Below are 17575 nucleotides of genomic sequence, written 5' to 3'. Positions count from 1 at the left end.
TCGGCACTGTGGTAAGCTCTCGTGTTGCAGACGCTATTCAAAGAGTTACGTCGAGTGACTGCAAGGTCAAGTTGATGCCAGTGTTTTGATCTCGGATGTCTCCAAGACACTTTGCGACATGCCTTGTTTTGAAAGTAGGTGTTGGTCACGCACAAGCTGCGAACAGAGCATAGTTCTAGAAGCCTTTGACCATTTTCATTCATCTTTCCAACGCCGTGAGATCCTAATACTTCCGGCCATGACACCTGGTCCGCACCCACCCTCGCATTGAAGTCACCTAGGACATAAAGGTGCTCAGATACAGGGATTGCACTCAGGATGGAATGTAAAGATTCGTAAAAACTGTCTTTTGTTTCTGCTGCAGCCTGTAGCGTTGGGGCGTAAACACAGATGATATTAGCTGGACCTTTGGTTGTTGAAAGACGCATTTTGAGAATCCTTTCCGTGCCATTGGTAGGAAGTTCGATCATTTCGATTAAGTGATTCTTCACGTCGAAGCCCACTCCGTGTTCCTTTGATTGATCATCATCTTTTCCTTGCCAGAAAAACGTATTGTGCTTTGCCTTCAATCATCCACTTCCAGACAGTCGTGTTTCCTGTAAAGCAGCGATGTCTATATTCAGCCTGTACAGTTTGCGATCACTCACTGCCGTTTTTCGAGTGTCTTTTACTGCTTGAAGCTCTTCAGTCAGACCGGGTCTCATAGTCCGTACATTCCAGGTACCCAGCTTGAGAGCTGGTACGATCCTGTTATTTATCTTGTTCGCAGGTACAAAGTTAACGATCTACTTGTCGAGCCTTAACTGTTAGCTCCAGGTACCCTCTGAAGCAGGTAGACCGTGATGGGTCAGCACCTTACTGAGCGGGGGCTGCCCGGCTTTAGGCGGGCGATAGCTGACCAGGGAGACTTCGATGGTCTCTCCCACCGTCGAGGACAACCCGTAGCGTCCAACTCTGCATCAACTGAGCATGGACTTATAACTCGTAAACTGCTGTCCTCCGTGTTGTGCTCTCACCAGACGGCGAGGCTGGAGTATCCTCTCCAGGGCGCTAGCCAGGGCAGAATATCTGAATATCATGCGTTGCCCATTAAACATGACTCCACTCTCGGCTGCACCAACTTGATCCAAGGGAACGCTACACATTACATTTGGAGCTGATTTAGCTGCAGGAGCTGCCAGAGAGATGTCGACGTCGACTATCCGACCGTCTTCGGGGCTCCACTCCGAATTTTTCCTCAGGGTTGTTTCCCGAAGCCTTTCCCGAGAATAGGTAACCCACAAGGCAGTGGTGGTTTGAGAATCAGGGTTTTCCGTCCCCTAGATGGATTGCCCTCCCAAGCTAACGAGCTCCATCTACTCCATCTAGTCTACATTCCAACATAATCATACGTTCAAGATAATTTGTCAACCCTAACAGAAATCGTGGGCCGATACGCCAATGAAAAAAAAATCTCCCCATTTTTCACGCCGACTAAAAAAGAAATCTGCCTTTTTTTCACAACCGAAAGTTGGCAAGTATGCAATCCCATAATATAATATGCGAACAAGCAATTACAATGCATAGTGCAATATATCATTGAGTGATACAAAAATATGGATGATGTAACCTTGTATCTAAATTACAGCAGGGTCTCCCCCCAGAAAATCTGCTTAGCCTGGTGGTTGGGAAAGCTGATGTGAAAACACTAAATATAAAGATGTATTGCATTGCAGTGGTCCCCAACCACCGGCTCACGCCGCAGGCCATAAAGTACCGGGCCACACAGTCTGTTTCTCTTGACAGGTCTCGTCACATGATAGCTCACCAGCCATTACTGCAAAAGCTTGCAAAAATGAGTGACAAAACATCTTTGGAGCTTCTTTGGAAAGAGGAAAAGGCCCAGTCTGGAGAAAATAAAATCTGCATTTGAAAGACAATTTCATAATTCCTACTTAACACTCCTATCGCCCTCAAATATAATAACAAATTTAGTCCTTGGGGTCAATCTGACCACAGGCACAATTACCTTCAGAAAATAATTTACACAATTTTGTTGCCCAAGTTTTTGTGAAAGGTACTTCGTTTATCTGTTGAATAAATAACCCCAAGAAAATCATTTAGCTAACCTCTCTAGCACCCCCATCAGGTCAAATCTTTAAATTAGAATTAAATTACTGTCAAACAGTCGGTTTTCGAACGTCCCGGTTCTTGAACAAATCGGAATTCGAACAAAATATTTGAGATTTTTTTGCTTCGGTTGTCGAATATTTTCTAAATTTCAGTGACGGCTCTGTCACAATAATGCGACCAGCGCAGTGCAGTTGCGCGGTCGGCGACGCACTACGGTTGGGCGTTCGGCGGAGCGCTGCAGTTGCGCGATCGGACAAAAATGCGCAAATGAAAAAGTACCAAAAAAAAGTTTTTTTTTTGTTTGGAACAGATTTAAATTTTTCCATTATTTGTAATGGGAAAACATGATTCAGAATTCGACCAATTTGCTTCTCGAACAGCCTTCTGGAACGGATGGATTGCGGTCGAAAACCGAGGCTCCGCTGTATTTGCTTTCATTGCCAATGCTGAAGGATTGCCTGAATGTTCGATTTGCAATGAGAAGTTGTCAAATATAACAAGAAGAGCAATTTGGAGCGACATTTTCAGCTAAAGCATGCAAAATTTCCTGCCAATCACCCAGTTGGAACTGAGAGGAAAGGTGCAATTTGATGAACTTCTTGAAACTGTTTTTTCGGTCCTCAAACTTTTCCACCAGCACTGCTATTGCACCTTTCCTCTCAATTGCAACTGGGTGATCGGCAGCTGTTACAGACTATATTTTAGCCAAGCAAAGAAATTAAAATTAAATATTAAAACAACAGTTGTATCATTCTTTCCAAACAATTTATTAACACCACCATTTTCACAGTCGCGGGCACCTTGATCCAATTGACTGATAATATTGCTTAAGCTGTTACAAAATATATTTTAGGCAAGCAAAGAAATTAAAATCAAAAATAAAAACAACATTTGTGCTTCCGTGCGTGACCCACAACCGACCCCGTGTTCCTGTTTATCTCTATTTTCGCTAGTTCAGCTTATCTTGGTCTCATGTACCGGTTTGGCGCCATCTCTTGGACAAATTTGGAATTTTCAGGACCTTCAGGAATTCTTGGAATTCTTTCGATGTGTATTCCCCACCGTTGTCTGTTCTCAGTCTTGTAACTCTGTCCACCCTCATTGGAGAATGCTCTCTCAAACTCTTTGAACTTGCTGAGCACTTCACTTTTCTGCCTCATGAAGTATACGTTGCAGCATCTTGAGTAGTCGTCAATGAATGTCACAAAGTACTTTGACCCACCTATGGATTCAGTCTGCATGGGACCACTGACGTCACTATGAATCAGCTGCAGTTTTCACTTTGAGCAGATTTCTCCCACTGACTTGAATGGCTTCCTAGCCAGCTTGCCCTCCACACATGCTTAACAGAAGGAGTTCTCTTTTTCAGCAGAAAAGTCCATTCCACTCATCAGAGGTTTAAGCTCCTTCAGCATGGTGGCGTGACCCAGTCTTTGATGCCATAGGCTGGCTGCAACTGATGCACTTCCTGCTGTATGAGGCACAGGCGTACTCCCCTCCACATCCAGCTGGTATAATCCATCGGCTCGTTGTGTTCCCATTCCTCGAAGATCTCCATCTTTTCCGCGAATGTAGCACCGGGTCTTCTTGAACTGCACAGTATTCCCTTTTTTCACAGCAGCTCCCACTGACAAAAGAATCCTTGACAGCTTGGGAACATACAGCACATCATACATTGTGACATCTTTGACATCACTCACTTTGAAAGTCATTTTCATTTTTACATTGCCGAGTCCTTGTGCATCGACTACTCTGCCATCGCCCAGTTTCACTGATTGTGGCTTTGTGAATTCCTGGTAATCCTGCAGTATTTCTTTTGAGCGTGTCATGTGTTTTGACGCTCCAGAGTCGATCAGCCATTGGACCTGTTTCACTTTTTCATTCTGATTTTCTCTGGCAACAAATGCACTTTCAGTTGCACTCTCAGAATTCTCATTATCCTCACATGTCATTTGTTTAGCCTTGTGGGTTTGATTTTTATTTTTCAACTTTGGACAATTTAGTTTCAGATGTCCCTCCTTCCCACATTTAAAACATTTCCACTGTGGATCCCCACGCACTTGAGTTTGCATTGCAGAGGCGGCACCTTGTGGCGCAACACTGGTACTGCCATTTGCCTGCACTCTTTTGTTCCTCATTTAATAATGACTGCTGCATGAATTGAAGAGTCAAACTGTCCATCTTTGTCTCCAGGGCAGTGACAATTGTTGCATAGCTGGGTGGAAGACTACCTAGCAATGTCACAATCTGATCCTCCTCAATCACAGCACCAATAGCACTGAGTTGATCTGTTAATTCCTTCATGCGCTTCAAATGCTCGGTTATCGTTTCTCCTTCCTTCATTTCACACCCGAAGTACTTCTTCTTTAGAAACTATTTATTTGCTAGAGTGTCTCTTTCAAAATGTCCCTTTAGCGTATCCCACACTTCTTTAGGTGACTGGCAACTTGTAATCAGGTACAGCTGAGATGTACTTACATTAAGCACCAACATTGAAAACGCTTTTTCTTTCCTCCTAGCGAATTCGGCTCGAGTAGCTGGGTTAGCATCTTGTGCTAATGTTTCCGTCTCCATTACCATGCCCCATAGACTCCTAGCTTTCAGCAGATGCTCAATCTGGAATTTCCACGTAGCCCAGTTGTCTGGTCCACTTCGCCTGTCGATAAACAGTCTTTCCTCCATTGTGAATCCCACAACACAGAGTACTCCACACAGAATCTGTGTAAAATCACTGTTTTAAGTTATTTACTAGAACTGATTGGGACCGACTGGGCCCATAACCTATTGAATTTCACAAGGATTTATTGAACTGAAACACGGAGCGTACATAGCACCACAAGGTGGCAGTATTTCACATCCTGACCGGCATTAACCTGCATTGTTAAATTACTGTATTACAACAACAACAAAGTCGAACTGCGGCCTAGGTTGTCCTGGTGCCAGGTGCACACATCGACACCCTTACGTTTGAACATAGTGTTCATTATAGACAATCCATGTTGAGCACAAAAGTCGAGTAATAGAACACCATTCGGATTCTGATCAGGGGGGGAGCGTTCCTCTCAATCACGCCCTTCCAGGTCTCACTGTCATTGCCCACGTGAGCTTTGAAGTCATCCAGCAGAACGATGGAGTCCCCAGAAGGAACGCTGGCCAGCACTTCTTCCAAGGACTCCAAAAAGGATGGGTCCTCTGAGATGCCGTTTGGTGCATAGACACAAACAACAGTCAGGACCCATCCCCTCACCCGAACGCGGAGGGAGGCTACCCTCTCGCTCATCGGGGTAAACACCAATGTGCAGGCGCCCAGCCGGGGGGCAATAAATATGGCCACACCTGCTCGGCGTCTCTCACCATGGGCAACTCCAGAGTGGAAGAGAGTCCAGCCCCCCTCAAGAGGACTTGTACTAGAACCCAAACTGTGTGCAGAGGCAAGTCCGACTATGTCGAGTGGAACTGTCCCTTAGATATTATTCCAGCTAAGTTTTTACAGGAGGTTCTTAGCTCTGTTGAGTCAAGTCTGCTTGTCTTGATTAACACCTACTTTCTTAGCTCTGGGTCTTTTACGGCTGCCTTCAAACATGCCTTGGTTAGTCCCCTCCTAAAAAAAAAAATCATCTCTATCCCTCTGTACTCTTTAATTTTATACCCTTCTCTCACCTGTCTATTCTTTCGAAGGTGTTAGAAAAAGTTGTTTTTACTCAATTACAGGCATTTATAGAGGAATTCTGTTCTTGATAATTTCCACTGTGGTTTTAGACCCTGACATAGTAGATTAGAATGACTATTGTCATTGTACAACTGACGTTCAACGAAATTAAGATATTCTACCAGTGGGAGGCTGCTGCCATGAAAGGCGCTGCGAGGCGCCACAGGGAGCAATTCAGGGTTCAGTATCTTGCTCAAGGACACTTCAACATGGTCACCAGGTATGAGGATTGAACTCACAACCTGCAAGCTGGGAAACAAAGACTCTTCAAGGTACACCGCTTCTCTAGCTTCTCTAAATTGCATACGCATTAGGTTCCTCCTGTCTGAAGGAAGTGTCATGTTGCATCGGAATGTGTGTCTCCACGATTGGGAATGGGTCCTCAAGACAAAAACTAATGTCGCCCCTCAAATTGGTGACGTACGTTTCTTGAAGATTTTAACAATGCAGTGTGCAGTGGCGACTGGCGATTATCGCTACAACCCCAAAATACGGTATACGGAAAAGCTCCAACTTTTAGAGCCACAAAAATCCAAGAGTGATACGCCAAAGAAGGATTGTGCGAAGGATCAGGCAATCCCTGAGTGTCCGGAAGAAATCAAAACTCAGCTGAAAGCTCTTGATGTTCTCAAACAACTTCCAAATGCTATTGAAGAAATTAAGAGGTAACTGATGGGGATATGTAGAAGTATGGAAGGAGAAGATCCAATTCCTCAAAAATGAGAATGCCAAGAAGGACCAACTGATCAAAACCTTCACCAGCAGAGTGGAAGAGCTTGATCAGCAGTAACGATATGGTCGAAAGATCTCACCTAGAAACAGCGTCGGGTCACTGAAACACCAAAGCAATGTAAATGATGGGGACAACGCAACTGTGGAACAGCAAGTGGTGGAGTTCTTAACATAAAAAAACATAACACTGGATATCGCAAATGTGGGCTCATGCCACCTGCTTCCCAGGAGAGGAGTCACTGGGAAGTCAGTCCATTGCTCTTCACCCTGCTGACGCATGACTGCACTGCGACCTACAGCGACAACCGCATAGTGAAGTTTGCTGATGACACGACTCAAGTGGGTCTCATCACGAAGGGCGACGAGACTCGGTACAGATCGGAAGTTGACCTTCTGACCACGTGGTGCAGGGACAACAACCTCCTGCTGAATGTCAACAAGACCAAGGAAATCGTTGTTGACTTCCGGAAGGGTCACACAAAACACCTGCCGCTGATCATCGACGGTGCTGTGGTGGAGAGGGTGAGCTGCACCAAGTTCCTGGGGGTGCACATCAGTGAGGACCTCTCCTGGTCCGCAAACACCTCGTCTCTGGCAAAGAAAGCTCAGCGCCGCCTGTACTTCCTGCGGAAGCTCAGGCGTGCATGTGCTCCTCAGGCAGTCCTGTCTACATTCTACCGTGGCACCATTGAGAGCGTCCTCACCAGTTGCATCGCTGTCTGGGGTGGTAACTGCACTGAACAGAACTTGAGGGCCCTGCAGCGCATAGTGAATACGGCTGGTAAGATTGTTGGTGCTTCGCTCCCCTCCCTGAAGGACATTTACACCTCCCATCTCGCCCGCAAGGCAACCTCGATTGCGAGATATGTGAGTCACCCGGCTCACTCTTTGTTTGACCTTCTGCCCTCTGGGAAGAGGTACAGGAGCCTGCGCTCCCGCACCACCAGACTCGCCAACAGCTTCTTTCTCCAGGCTGTTAGGACCCTGAACTCGCTACCCCCTTCTGCGTAGCGTGCGGCACCGTTGCGCTATTTTCTGGAATGTCTGCTGTACGCGCACTTGCTCCTTCTTTTTTTTTTTTTGCTCCTCTTATTTATTTATTTGTTGTGTTATTTATTCATTATTTATTCAGCACGCTGTTGTTATACTTGTTAACTTGTTTGTCTGTTGTGGGCCATGTCTTGTCACCGTGGGATAGGGGGGAACGAAATTTTGGTTTCTTTGTGTGTCTTTGGCATGTGGAGAAATTGACAATAAAGCTGACTTTGACTTTGACTAGTGACTACCACGCCATACTTCTGAGATTCAGTAGCATAAAGTACAAAATCGCTTTACTGAAACAGGGAAAAAAAACTTAAAGGATCAAATTTTTATATAAGTGAGAATCTTAGCAAACAAAATGCATCCATTGCTTGGTGAGCCCGTCAACTGAAGAAGGAAAGAGACAAGAGACTTGTATATCCAACTGCAAAATCTTCGTAAAGCCAAACGAATCATCTTCAGAGAATACCAGACCGATCCAAATCAGAGTGCTGGAGGAGTTGGATGAAGCTGTAAATTGAGCAGAAACTTGGCATAGAGGTGGTTCCACCTTGAAGGTTACAAACTTGTCCACAAGAGCAGGAGCAAATATAGTGGAGGAGTTATGCTCTCTTACGAAACATTAGTTTGCTTGCCAATAGTTGTATCAACTAAGATCAGTAGGAGAAAAGACAAAAAACATTAATAATCACATAAGTAATTTGCTCGCTAATCTGAATCAGGAGGCCTTCCTGTACGCCAATCTATACAAATTGTAAGATCGATGTCTGCAAATATAAAGGCCTTAAAAAAAACAGTAAAGAGTTCATTGCTAAAACAACACCAGTGTCAACATGATGAAGTATACTGTGAGTTAGTTGTACTAAGTTCATCTTGTTTTTCCTTTTTAATCAACCAGTGAAGTGTAGACTGAGTTATTATGACTGCATCTGCTTATATTATGGCTATCATTCCAAGTACTGCCGGTGTTCTAGACAAAAATACTTCCCTTCCAAGATCTAAACTTTGATTGTAAAGATTCTTATTAACTCTCAACAATCTTGGACACATGTTCAAAAAAAAAAAATGAACCACCATGTTGTTGCCCTATACAATTTAGGATGTCAGTCTTGATTTTGGTGGTTGCAAAAGTAACAGAAGTGAAATTATGAAGCTAGGTGATATCAATTCCTGGTTGAAATCGGGGCGAGACGAGGTAAGCACAATTGTTTCATCCCGTTGCCCATTACGGCAAGTCTTGTATTAACAGTGCTTGAAATGATGACAATGTACTATCTGAAACAAACAACACACTAGTTGCCAGACAATCACAGGGGACACATAGACCAACAACCAGCCGTATTCACAATCAGACCTGTGCACAATTTGGAGTGGTCAATGGGCCTACCATGCATGTCTGTGGAGTGTCGGAGGATACGGTAGCACCCGGAGGAAACCCATGCAAGCACAGGGAGAACATGCAAACTTCACACAGGAAGGCAGGAGCTCGAATCCAGCCCACAGCCTATGCGGACGTGCAAACCAGTGCTCGACCGTGCCGCCGTCTTCAAAAGTCATAATTCTACAATAAATTCTACAATTTAATTGATTTAAAAAGGAAAATGATATAAGATAGTTGCTGTTGTAAAATGTTAGAATATGTTAAGGTAAGCAAAATTGGCTGAGCTAGACCTATTTATTTTTAACTGGTGGCTCATTCCAGCCACCATTAATGATCATCAGGTGGCCTCACAATGCCCCCGATTGGCCAAGGGCTTCAGGGCACCATTATCAACGTCGTAGTAATAGAAACACTACTACTTGTATTTTTACTACTAATAATAGTAATAATAATAATAGTTCATCAGATTTATATAGCGCTTTTCTGAACACTGGTACTTTAGATTGGATTTATTATCCATAAGCTCACACATTCACGCCGGTGGGAATAAACTACGTATAAACCACAGCACCCCTAGGGCAGCATGGATACGGCCCCTCCGACCACCACCAAACATTCGCACCCAACATACACAAATAACAATTTTACCTGACTTCAACCAGCCGCACAGATAGAACAAAATGCTTTATGAAGAATGAAGTGCAACAACACATCATAGGTCCTCACTACGGCCAATGTCTGCCTGAGTTACGAGTCACATTGGTCAACAGGCTCAAACTCTTTGCATCCGCCTGTGACTTGAACTTCTTGTGGGTGTCATTGTAAGACTATTTAAAACTGCAGATAAGATCAGCTCAAAGCATAGGCCTGGTAGTTTCAGGTCATACAGATGTTGTCCTATGTCTTTAAAGGCTGTTATGGTGCATACTGTCTTCGCTGTGTAGTCCAGGAATGCAGAGATGACCATATCTTTAATCTTTATTCGACGTAATATCCTTGCTTGCTTTAAGATAGTCCTTGTGGTGGTGCAGACGGCTGATAGGGGATTACATGGCCCATTTTGTTTTGATTGAATCTCAAGGACACGTTTAGAAATTCACTCAAATGCCATGCACTATTTTTGAAGTATATGCGTTTGGTTAGTTAGTGTGCTTCACTCCCAATTATTTCTGAACACAGCCTATGTTCTAAACCAGACATGAGCAAACGATGGCCCGCGGGCCACATCCGGCCCATGGGGCCGTTTAATCCGGCCCGCCAGACCTGAATAATTTGGATTATTAAACTTTTTTGGGGGGGTCATTTTCCCCAATTACTATGTTTCCCCAGTAGATGGGGAAGCGCCTGCCCGTGCATTTACTCCTGGAAGCCGTGTCAGAAAGCTCGGTGCACACTCACAAGTGCGTGTACGTACTAAGTAGTACGGACCCGGCGCACTCCCGCTCTATTTCCATCAGTGCCGAATTTCGAGTGTGGGCTGTGACATCAGCTCAGTGGTCTAGTGGTAGAGTGTCCGCCCTGAGACTGGGAGGTTGTGGGTTCAAATCCCGGCCGGGTCATACCAAAGACTATAAAAATGGGACCCATTTCCTCCCTGCTTGGCACTCAGCATCAAGGGTTGGAATTGGGGGGTTAGATCACCAAATGATCCCCGAGCGCGGCACCGCTGCTGCTCACTGCTCCCCTCTCCCCCAGGGGATGGATCAAAATCACACAGGGATGGGTTAAATGCAGAGGACAAATTTCACCACACCCAGATGTGTGTGACAATCATTGGGACTTTAACTTTAACTTCTCGTAATTCGCGCGCTGAGCTTTCAAATACAGTTTTACGCTAATGCCACCAACAAACCTTCCCCTGGAATCCTTCCATTAAAATGAGTGGCCCGAGGAAAAGAAAGGTGGACACTGAGCAGACGTTCAGCCACATGAACATCAACACCAAATGATTCCCGAGCGCGGCACCGCTGCTGCTCACTGCTCCCCTCTCTCCCAGGGGATGGATCAAAATCACACGGGGATGGGTTAAATGCAGAAGACAAATTTCACCACACCCAGATGTGTGTGTGACGATCATTGGGACTTTAACTTTGACTTTAACTTTAACAAAGCCCGTCACAGATCTAGGTTAACGGAGCGACACCTCCGCTCTATCCTAAGATTAGATTAGATTCAAATTTATTGTCAATGCATGTATAGCACAAGTACAGTACAGCGAAAAGAACTTTGACATCCAACCAGAAGTGCAAAAAGCAGTAAAGTGCAGAGCAAAAAGAATACTGAGCAGTAGGTGGGATAATATACAAGAAGGACGAGTGCGGATATGACTGGCTAAGTATTTACAATAAGGTGCAGTCGAACAAATTATTTGCAGGCGGTACTAGAATGCTAATTATAAATATAGGGTTATAAATATACATGTGTCAGTATAACCAGATACGAACAGATATGTACAAGCGGAGTAAGAGTGATGAATAAATATATAGATTATATAGAATTATATGAAGATATGGACAGTATATGCAGGTTATACAGGTGTGTTTGTGGTGGGGTTATTGTGCTGCAAGGTTCAGAATGATAAGAATTCAGGGGGATGACAGGGGTGTTGTGCTGCAGAGTTGAGGGCGATGACGGCAGAGGGAAAAAAGCTTTTCCTCAGTCTACTCGTCTTGACCCGGAAAGTCCGGTATCACTTCCTAGAAGAAAGACGAGTAAACAGTCTGTGGTTGGGATGACTGGAGTCTTTGATGTTGATGCATGCCTTCTTCAGGTACCGTTTTTGGTAAATCGACTCGATGGTAGAAAGTGATGTGCCGATGATGCGTTGGGCCATCTTCACCACGCTCTGTAGTGACTTCTGGTCCGCGGCTGTGCAGTTGCCGTACCAGACTGTGATGTTGTTTGTGAGGATACGCTCGATGGTACACTGGGAGAAGTTCACCAGGATTCGAGGAGATAGATGGGCTTTCCTCAGTCTCCTCAAGAAGAAGAGACGCTTGTCGGCCTTACTGACCAGTGACGAGGTGTTGAGGGACCAGGAGAGGTCATCGGAGATCTGGACACATTTGAACCTGGCAACCCGCTCAACCTCCTCCCCGTTGATATGGGTGGAGGCGTGCGTGTCAGCCTCAGTCTTCCTGAAGTCAACAATGAGCTTGGTTTTCTTGGTGTTGAGGGCCAGGTTGTTGTTGGCACACCATGTCGTCAGGTGCCGTACCTCCTCCCTGTAGGCCGTTTCATCGTTGTTTTTGATGAGGCCCACCACCGTTGTGTCGTCTGCAAACTTGAGGATGGTGTTCGAGCCATGCGCAGGAGTGTAGTCGTAGGTGTAGAGGGAGTAGAGGAGTGGGCTCAGTACGTAACCCTGTGGGACGCCGGTGCTCAGGGTTAGGGTGGAGGAGGTGAGGCCGTCTAACCTAAAGGATTGGGGTCTGTTGGTTAGGAAGTCAAGTATCCAGTTGATGACAGCGGGGTTGATGTTGAGGTCCTTGTTCTCCACAAGGTTGGTGGGTCCTCATAATGTTATTGGCAAGGCGGGAGAAAAGTCTCTGAGCTGTGGTCCTCTCCACTTTCAAATCATCCAGTGACTTTGCCATCCTCCCTCTCGGTTGTGGCCACAAGTGGAGTCTTCACCGGTCACAGGCGGTTTTTCACTGGCAAGTGTATTTTAACGTCATTGGTTTCCACACTTGAAAAGGAAGGACTTGACCAGACTGGGATTTCACTCTTTGTTCGGGGTTTTATTGAGCCAAACAATCAAGGTGAAAAACCTTTAAAACACATACAAAAAACGGATGAGTTTAAACAGACAGTACAATTTTCTTCCAAATAAAACAATGCAGCTTAGTGTTCTTTAACACATAAACCAATAAACAATGTAGCTACAGTTTAGTTCTTTTTACTGAAAGAAAGAAGGAAAAGGTCCTGAACATAAAGTTATCCTTTCAAACAAAAGTCAATATACAACTTAATGCTTGTCATAAAGACAAGACATTCTCCAGACCAACTGAAATGCAGTCAGTGCTCTAAACGGTTAACTCAAGGAGTCCAGTTGAGAATTTGAGCTCACCGGTAGTCCCTTTGGTCTCCTCTTCCAATGAGTTTTTTTCCTTTCTCCGTGGAGCTCAGTGCGGTTTGCTGCTACTGCTACGTTGCTCGCTGATCGAAAGGATTGTGTTGTTTGCTGCTACTGCTATGGTGCTCGCTGATCGAAAGGATTGTGTTGTTTGCTGCTGCTGCTGCTGCTGCTGCTGCTGCTGCTGCTGCTGCCGCTGCCGCTGCCGCTGCTGCTGCCGCTGCCGCCGCCGCCACCGCTGCCGCCGCCCCTCCGCCGCCGCCCCTCCCCCTCCTCCTCCTCCTCCTCCTCACTGGACAAGAGGATTGTGCTGTTTGGTGCTTATGAACCCTGGTGTGTGCGTGCTCCCAATCAGGATATATTACGCTCAGCTGTTGAAGCGCTCTGAGGAGCTCCACTGCGTGCTGCGCGTTCACGTCGTACACCTGCAGTGACCCCTTGTGGTCACATGCACCCACGACAGGTGCGCACCTCCCAGGTCGCTGCAACAAATGCTGTTAATAAATGCATTTGTTTTCAAAAAGCTTTTTTTGAATATCCATGCTTTACTACCTACTAAAAGTACAAACCTTTTATGCAACGACCTTTACATGTCATTTCTATCACTTTGCACAAACACTACATCCACCTGCTCCTGGTTCAAAGTCAAAAGTCAAAGTCTCCTTTATTGTCAATCCCTCTGCATGTCAAGACACACAAAGAGATCGAAATAACGTTTCTCACTATCCCAGGGTGACAAGACAGAGTTCACAACGCACATACAAGTAAACAACACAGGAAAAATAAAACAAGAAAATGAACATGTAAGAGTGATAGCATGCTAGCCGCTCCTGATGCACAGCAGAGTCCGGAAAGATGACAGTCAACCAGGCCACTGTGAACACGAGCACACAGCAGGCACGCACTGTCCGGTTCGTGGATCCTATCAGGCGAACGCAACCCATCCTGTCGTCCCACGAACGAACGCACGCCAGGAGAATGGAAGGCACGGCTGGCGAGCTGGTTTGGCCGCAAGCCTGGCCCGACGTCTTCGCGCTGGCCCCTCTTCCGCTGCCTCGCAGACCCGCTGCCGACGCATCCCAACAATGCTCCAGGACGGAGCAGTCCGAGCTCACGACGCAGTCCAACCGGGGGAGGAAGAGCAGGCCAGTCCGGCGTCGCTCCATGACGAAGCAGTCCGAGCGCCCTTAATCTCTCCGCACCAAAGTCCAGAACGCCATAAAACCCACTTCCGCCGATGTCGAGCAGAACATGCCCGCCGCACTAGTAGCACGACGTATCACCCGAGACGAACACACACAAAACTGCCGGACAAACACTCAGTAAACACTCACAAAACACTGAACGGGACAGAGAGTGGCCGCTGCGTGTGCACGCGCCGCCATCTTGAACCGGATGCCCCCCCGGTCTAAATTTAGAACCAAATTCGGCCTGCCAATCAAAAAGTTTGCCCACCCCTGTTCCAAACCAGTCACCAGCTTCTGCCCAGTCCAAAGGCGGTTTTACACTCTGAATTTCAGAACGGCAAATTTGAGCAACACACTGATTTTTCTAAAGGGTCCTAGTGTCTTAGTGCATGCCCAGAGCGTATCTCCAAAGCTTTCCAAGTGTATCTCTTAGTATCTTGTCAAGGATACGTTCATATTGCATGGTTTAGCATGAACAGTAAAAAAACGAAGCTTGTGCAAGAAACTAACATAGCATCTAACTTGCTCGTTAGCACAATGACAGAGTGGACCAACCGCACAACACTAATTGCAGAAGGCCCCTTTTGTTCTTTTCTAGCAATGGTAGAGAAAAAGAGGAAATAGAAATGGCAAGTGTGAGAAATTGTCTTCACTCTCTCTTTCAGGTTTTTAACGAAAGGTGCCGAGTACACTACACGCCTCCCAAGGTGAAATGATGGTTTGTTCCATCCAAATGACTGAGACCGATCCAGAAACTGTGACCATGCCACGAGCATCTTGGCTTCAGATTGCCTGCTCACATCTACCATGCTTCGTTCTGTGTGTGTTGAGTTGATGACAAATATTGTACTTTTTTTTTTCAAAACAATAAACTGAAATGTTTATTAACAGACAATCGTGTGACTCTGTGTGTGTGTGTGTGTGTGCGTGTGTGTGTGTGTGTGTGTGTGTGTGTGTGTGCGCGTGTGTGTGCGCGCGTGTGTGCGCGCGCGTGTGTGTGCGCGCGTGTGTGTGTGCGCGTGTGTGTGTACGCGTGTGTGTGTGTGCGTGCGTGTGTGTGCATGCGTGTGTGTGTGTGCGTGTGTGTATGTGTGTGTGTGTCGTCTGTGGCTATGTGACACACAAATGAATAAGGTATAAGACCTTGATGTCTATTCATATGCAAATGGTCATAAAATTTTATGACCTTTTTATGACTTGTTATGGTATCATAAATCACCCCCTTTTGGATTGGGGAGGGCTTGGGGGCGTCAAGATGGCGCCAGTCGTGACGGCGCCATCTTTGACTGTCGGCATTTTGTTTGCTGGCGCCATTTTGAGATGTGAACATGTATGGGCATGTATTTTTATGAATCAAAACAGGTGCAGCATCTGAGCTAGCTTTGCTATCAGCCAGTACGCGTGGGTTGAAGGGGGCCGTTTTGTTGAGAAAAAGAAGGGGAGGGGTGTTTGTGTCAGTATGGGGGGTCGTGAGAGTCGGTATTATTGGTGCCAAAGTTATCTTAAAGAGAATTGCATCTAATTTGACATACAATAGTTTGGGGGCTCAAGGGGTGTGTGATGTCTATTCATATGCAAATGGTCATAAAATTTTATGACCTTTTTATGACTTGTTATGGTATCATAAATCACACCCTTTTGGATTGGGGAGGGCTTGGGGGCGTCAAGATGGCGCCAGTCGTGACGGCGCCATCTTGGACTGTCGCCATTTTGGTTTGCTGGCGCCATTTTTAGATGTGAACATGTATGGGCATGTATTTTTATGAATCAAAACAGGTGCAGCATCTGAGCTAGCTTTGCTATCAGCCAGTACGCGTGGGTTGAAGGGGGCCGTTTTGTTGAGAAAAAGAAGGGGAGGGGTGTTTGTGTCAGTATGGTGGGTCGTGAGAGTAGGTATTATTGGTGCCAAAGTTATCTTAAAGAGAATTGCATCTAATTTGACTTACAATAGTTTAGGGGATCAAGGGGTGTGTTTTGTTGAGACATCTAAAGGAGAAAAAAATCAAGGTGTCGTCGCATGTAATTTGACGTTGTAGAGTCAACGTTATTGGTGCCAAAGTTATCTGAAAGAGAAAAAGGAGAAGAAATCCTCTGAAAGAGCCTTTTAATGACTTGTTATGGTATCATAAATCAGAAAAAAAAATCAAGGGAGGATCAAGGGGAGTTTTGTTGAGAAAATCATTGAAGTGTCGTCAGCATTGTGCCGAAGTTATCTGAAAGAGAAAAAATCAAGGTGTTTGACAAACAATAGGCATCATTGGCGCCAAAGATATCTGAAAGAGAGTCGCATGTAATTTGACAGACAATAGTAGAGTTAACGTTATTGGTGCCAAAGTTATCTGAAAGAGAGACTGTTGGAATCGTTTAATTTTGGAGGGAGACAGATGAAGGCGTCTGTTTTTATGAAGGTTGTCTAAGTTTAAAACATATCCTGATTAAAAAAACACGTGATACACAAAGGTGTGGTTTGAGAGAGGGGCTGGACTTGTTGTTGGTATATTACACCAAAGTATTGTGCTGCTAGTTCCCAGAAAAGAGCTAAGCTAAAGCTGTGGTGTTAAACTACAAACCTGAAGCTCAAATCATGATAGCAGAAACGCCGGTCAGTATCCATTTGTGTCGTAAAGGCCCCGACGGTTTGTCAGATGCCCCTAGGAAGAAACAAATGTATCTAAAGCGTATGCAACAGAGCCCTACAGAAAAACTTGAGCAGCGCAGGCATCTAACGGTGGGGACTCTGTGGGGATTTTTTTTTTTTTACGAGATTGGTGAGTTGTCTTTCTTTATGAGAAATCAAGAGGGCTCTGGATCAAACAACAACAACTATGAGCAGACAGGCGTGTATGGTACGTTGAACTCAATTGACGGGTGTTTTAAATCAACTCCTGCTCGAGGTTTTGACTGAATTTCTCAATGAATACGGATTAGAAGGTGAGCTGAATGTAACTTGGATTTCCAGAATTACAGCCAGCAGAAGATGCTTTTTCCGGCTTAAAGTTTCTCCTCAAATTGTTGATGGGACAGAAGATGGAGAGCTAATCGATCTAATGTATCTAGCGCGAGAAGTGTTTAATAGCGAATGTGTAGTTTTCCAAACAATACTGAATATACCACTGGCCGAGTGGTATGAACGAATGCAAGCATTTGGTGAGAGTATTACGGGACTCTTCCTATCGAGCCGTGTCTGGACAAAGGTCGTCGGCGTGAAACGTAAACTGACTTTAGATTAACCCTGACTAAAAAAATTAACTTTAAACTCCCCACCCTTGGTCCTTCTCACCCCATCCTCAGCACAGTAGCCCCCCTTTTTTTTTTTTTCACCTACAGTCACAGAAAGG

General features: G+C 45.4%; 1 protein-coding gene across 4 annotated transcripts in view; it reads left to right on the top strand.

Annotated features, from left to right (window-relative positions):
- The window catches only part of mix23 (mitochondrial matrix import factor 23), a 60194-nt gene extending 45062 nt beyond the window's left edge, over positions 1-15132 (top strand). The window contains exon 6 of one of the 4 annotated variants that reach the window (XM_088360311.1): positions 14903-15132. In XM_088360311.1, coding sequence (XP_088216437.1) covers positions 14903-14953 — 51 coding nt within the window. In that variant the 3' untranslated portion in view covers positions 14954-15132. The other 3 variants (XM_088360309.1, XM_088360313.1, XM_088360310.1) reach the window with 3 other exon arrangements.
- Positions 15133-17575: the final 2443 nt, after the last annotated feature.

The sequence above is a fragment of the Syngnathus floridae genome, chromosome 18 (genome assembly GCF_059516105.1).
Source record: "Syngnathus floridae isolate MCC-2025c chromosome 18, RoL_Sflo_1.0, whole genome shotgun sequence".
NCBI classification, from domain to species: Eukaryota; Metazoa; Chordata; class Actinopteri; order Syngnathiformes; family Syngnathidae; genus Syngnathus; species Syngnathus floridae.
This window is presented reverse-complemented; position numbering and strand designations above follow the sequence as displayed.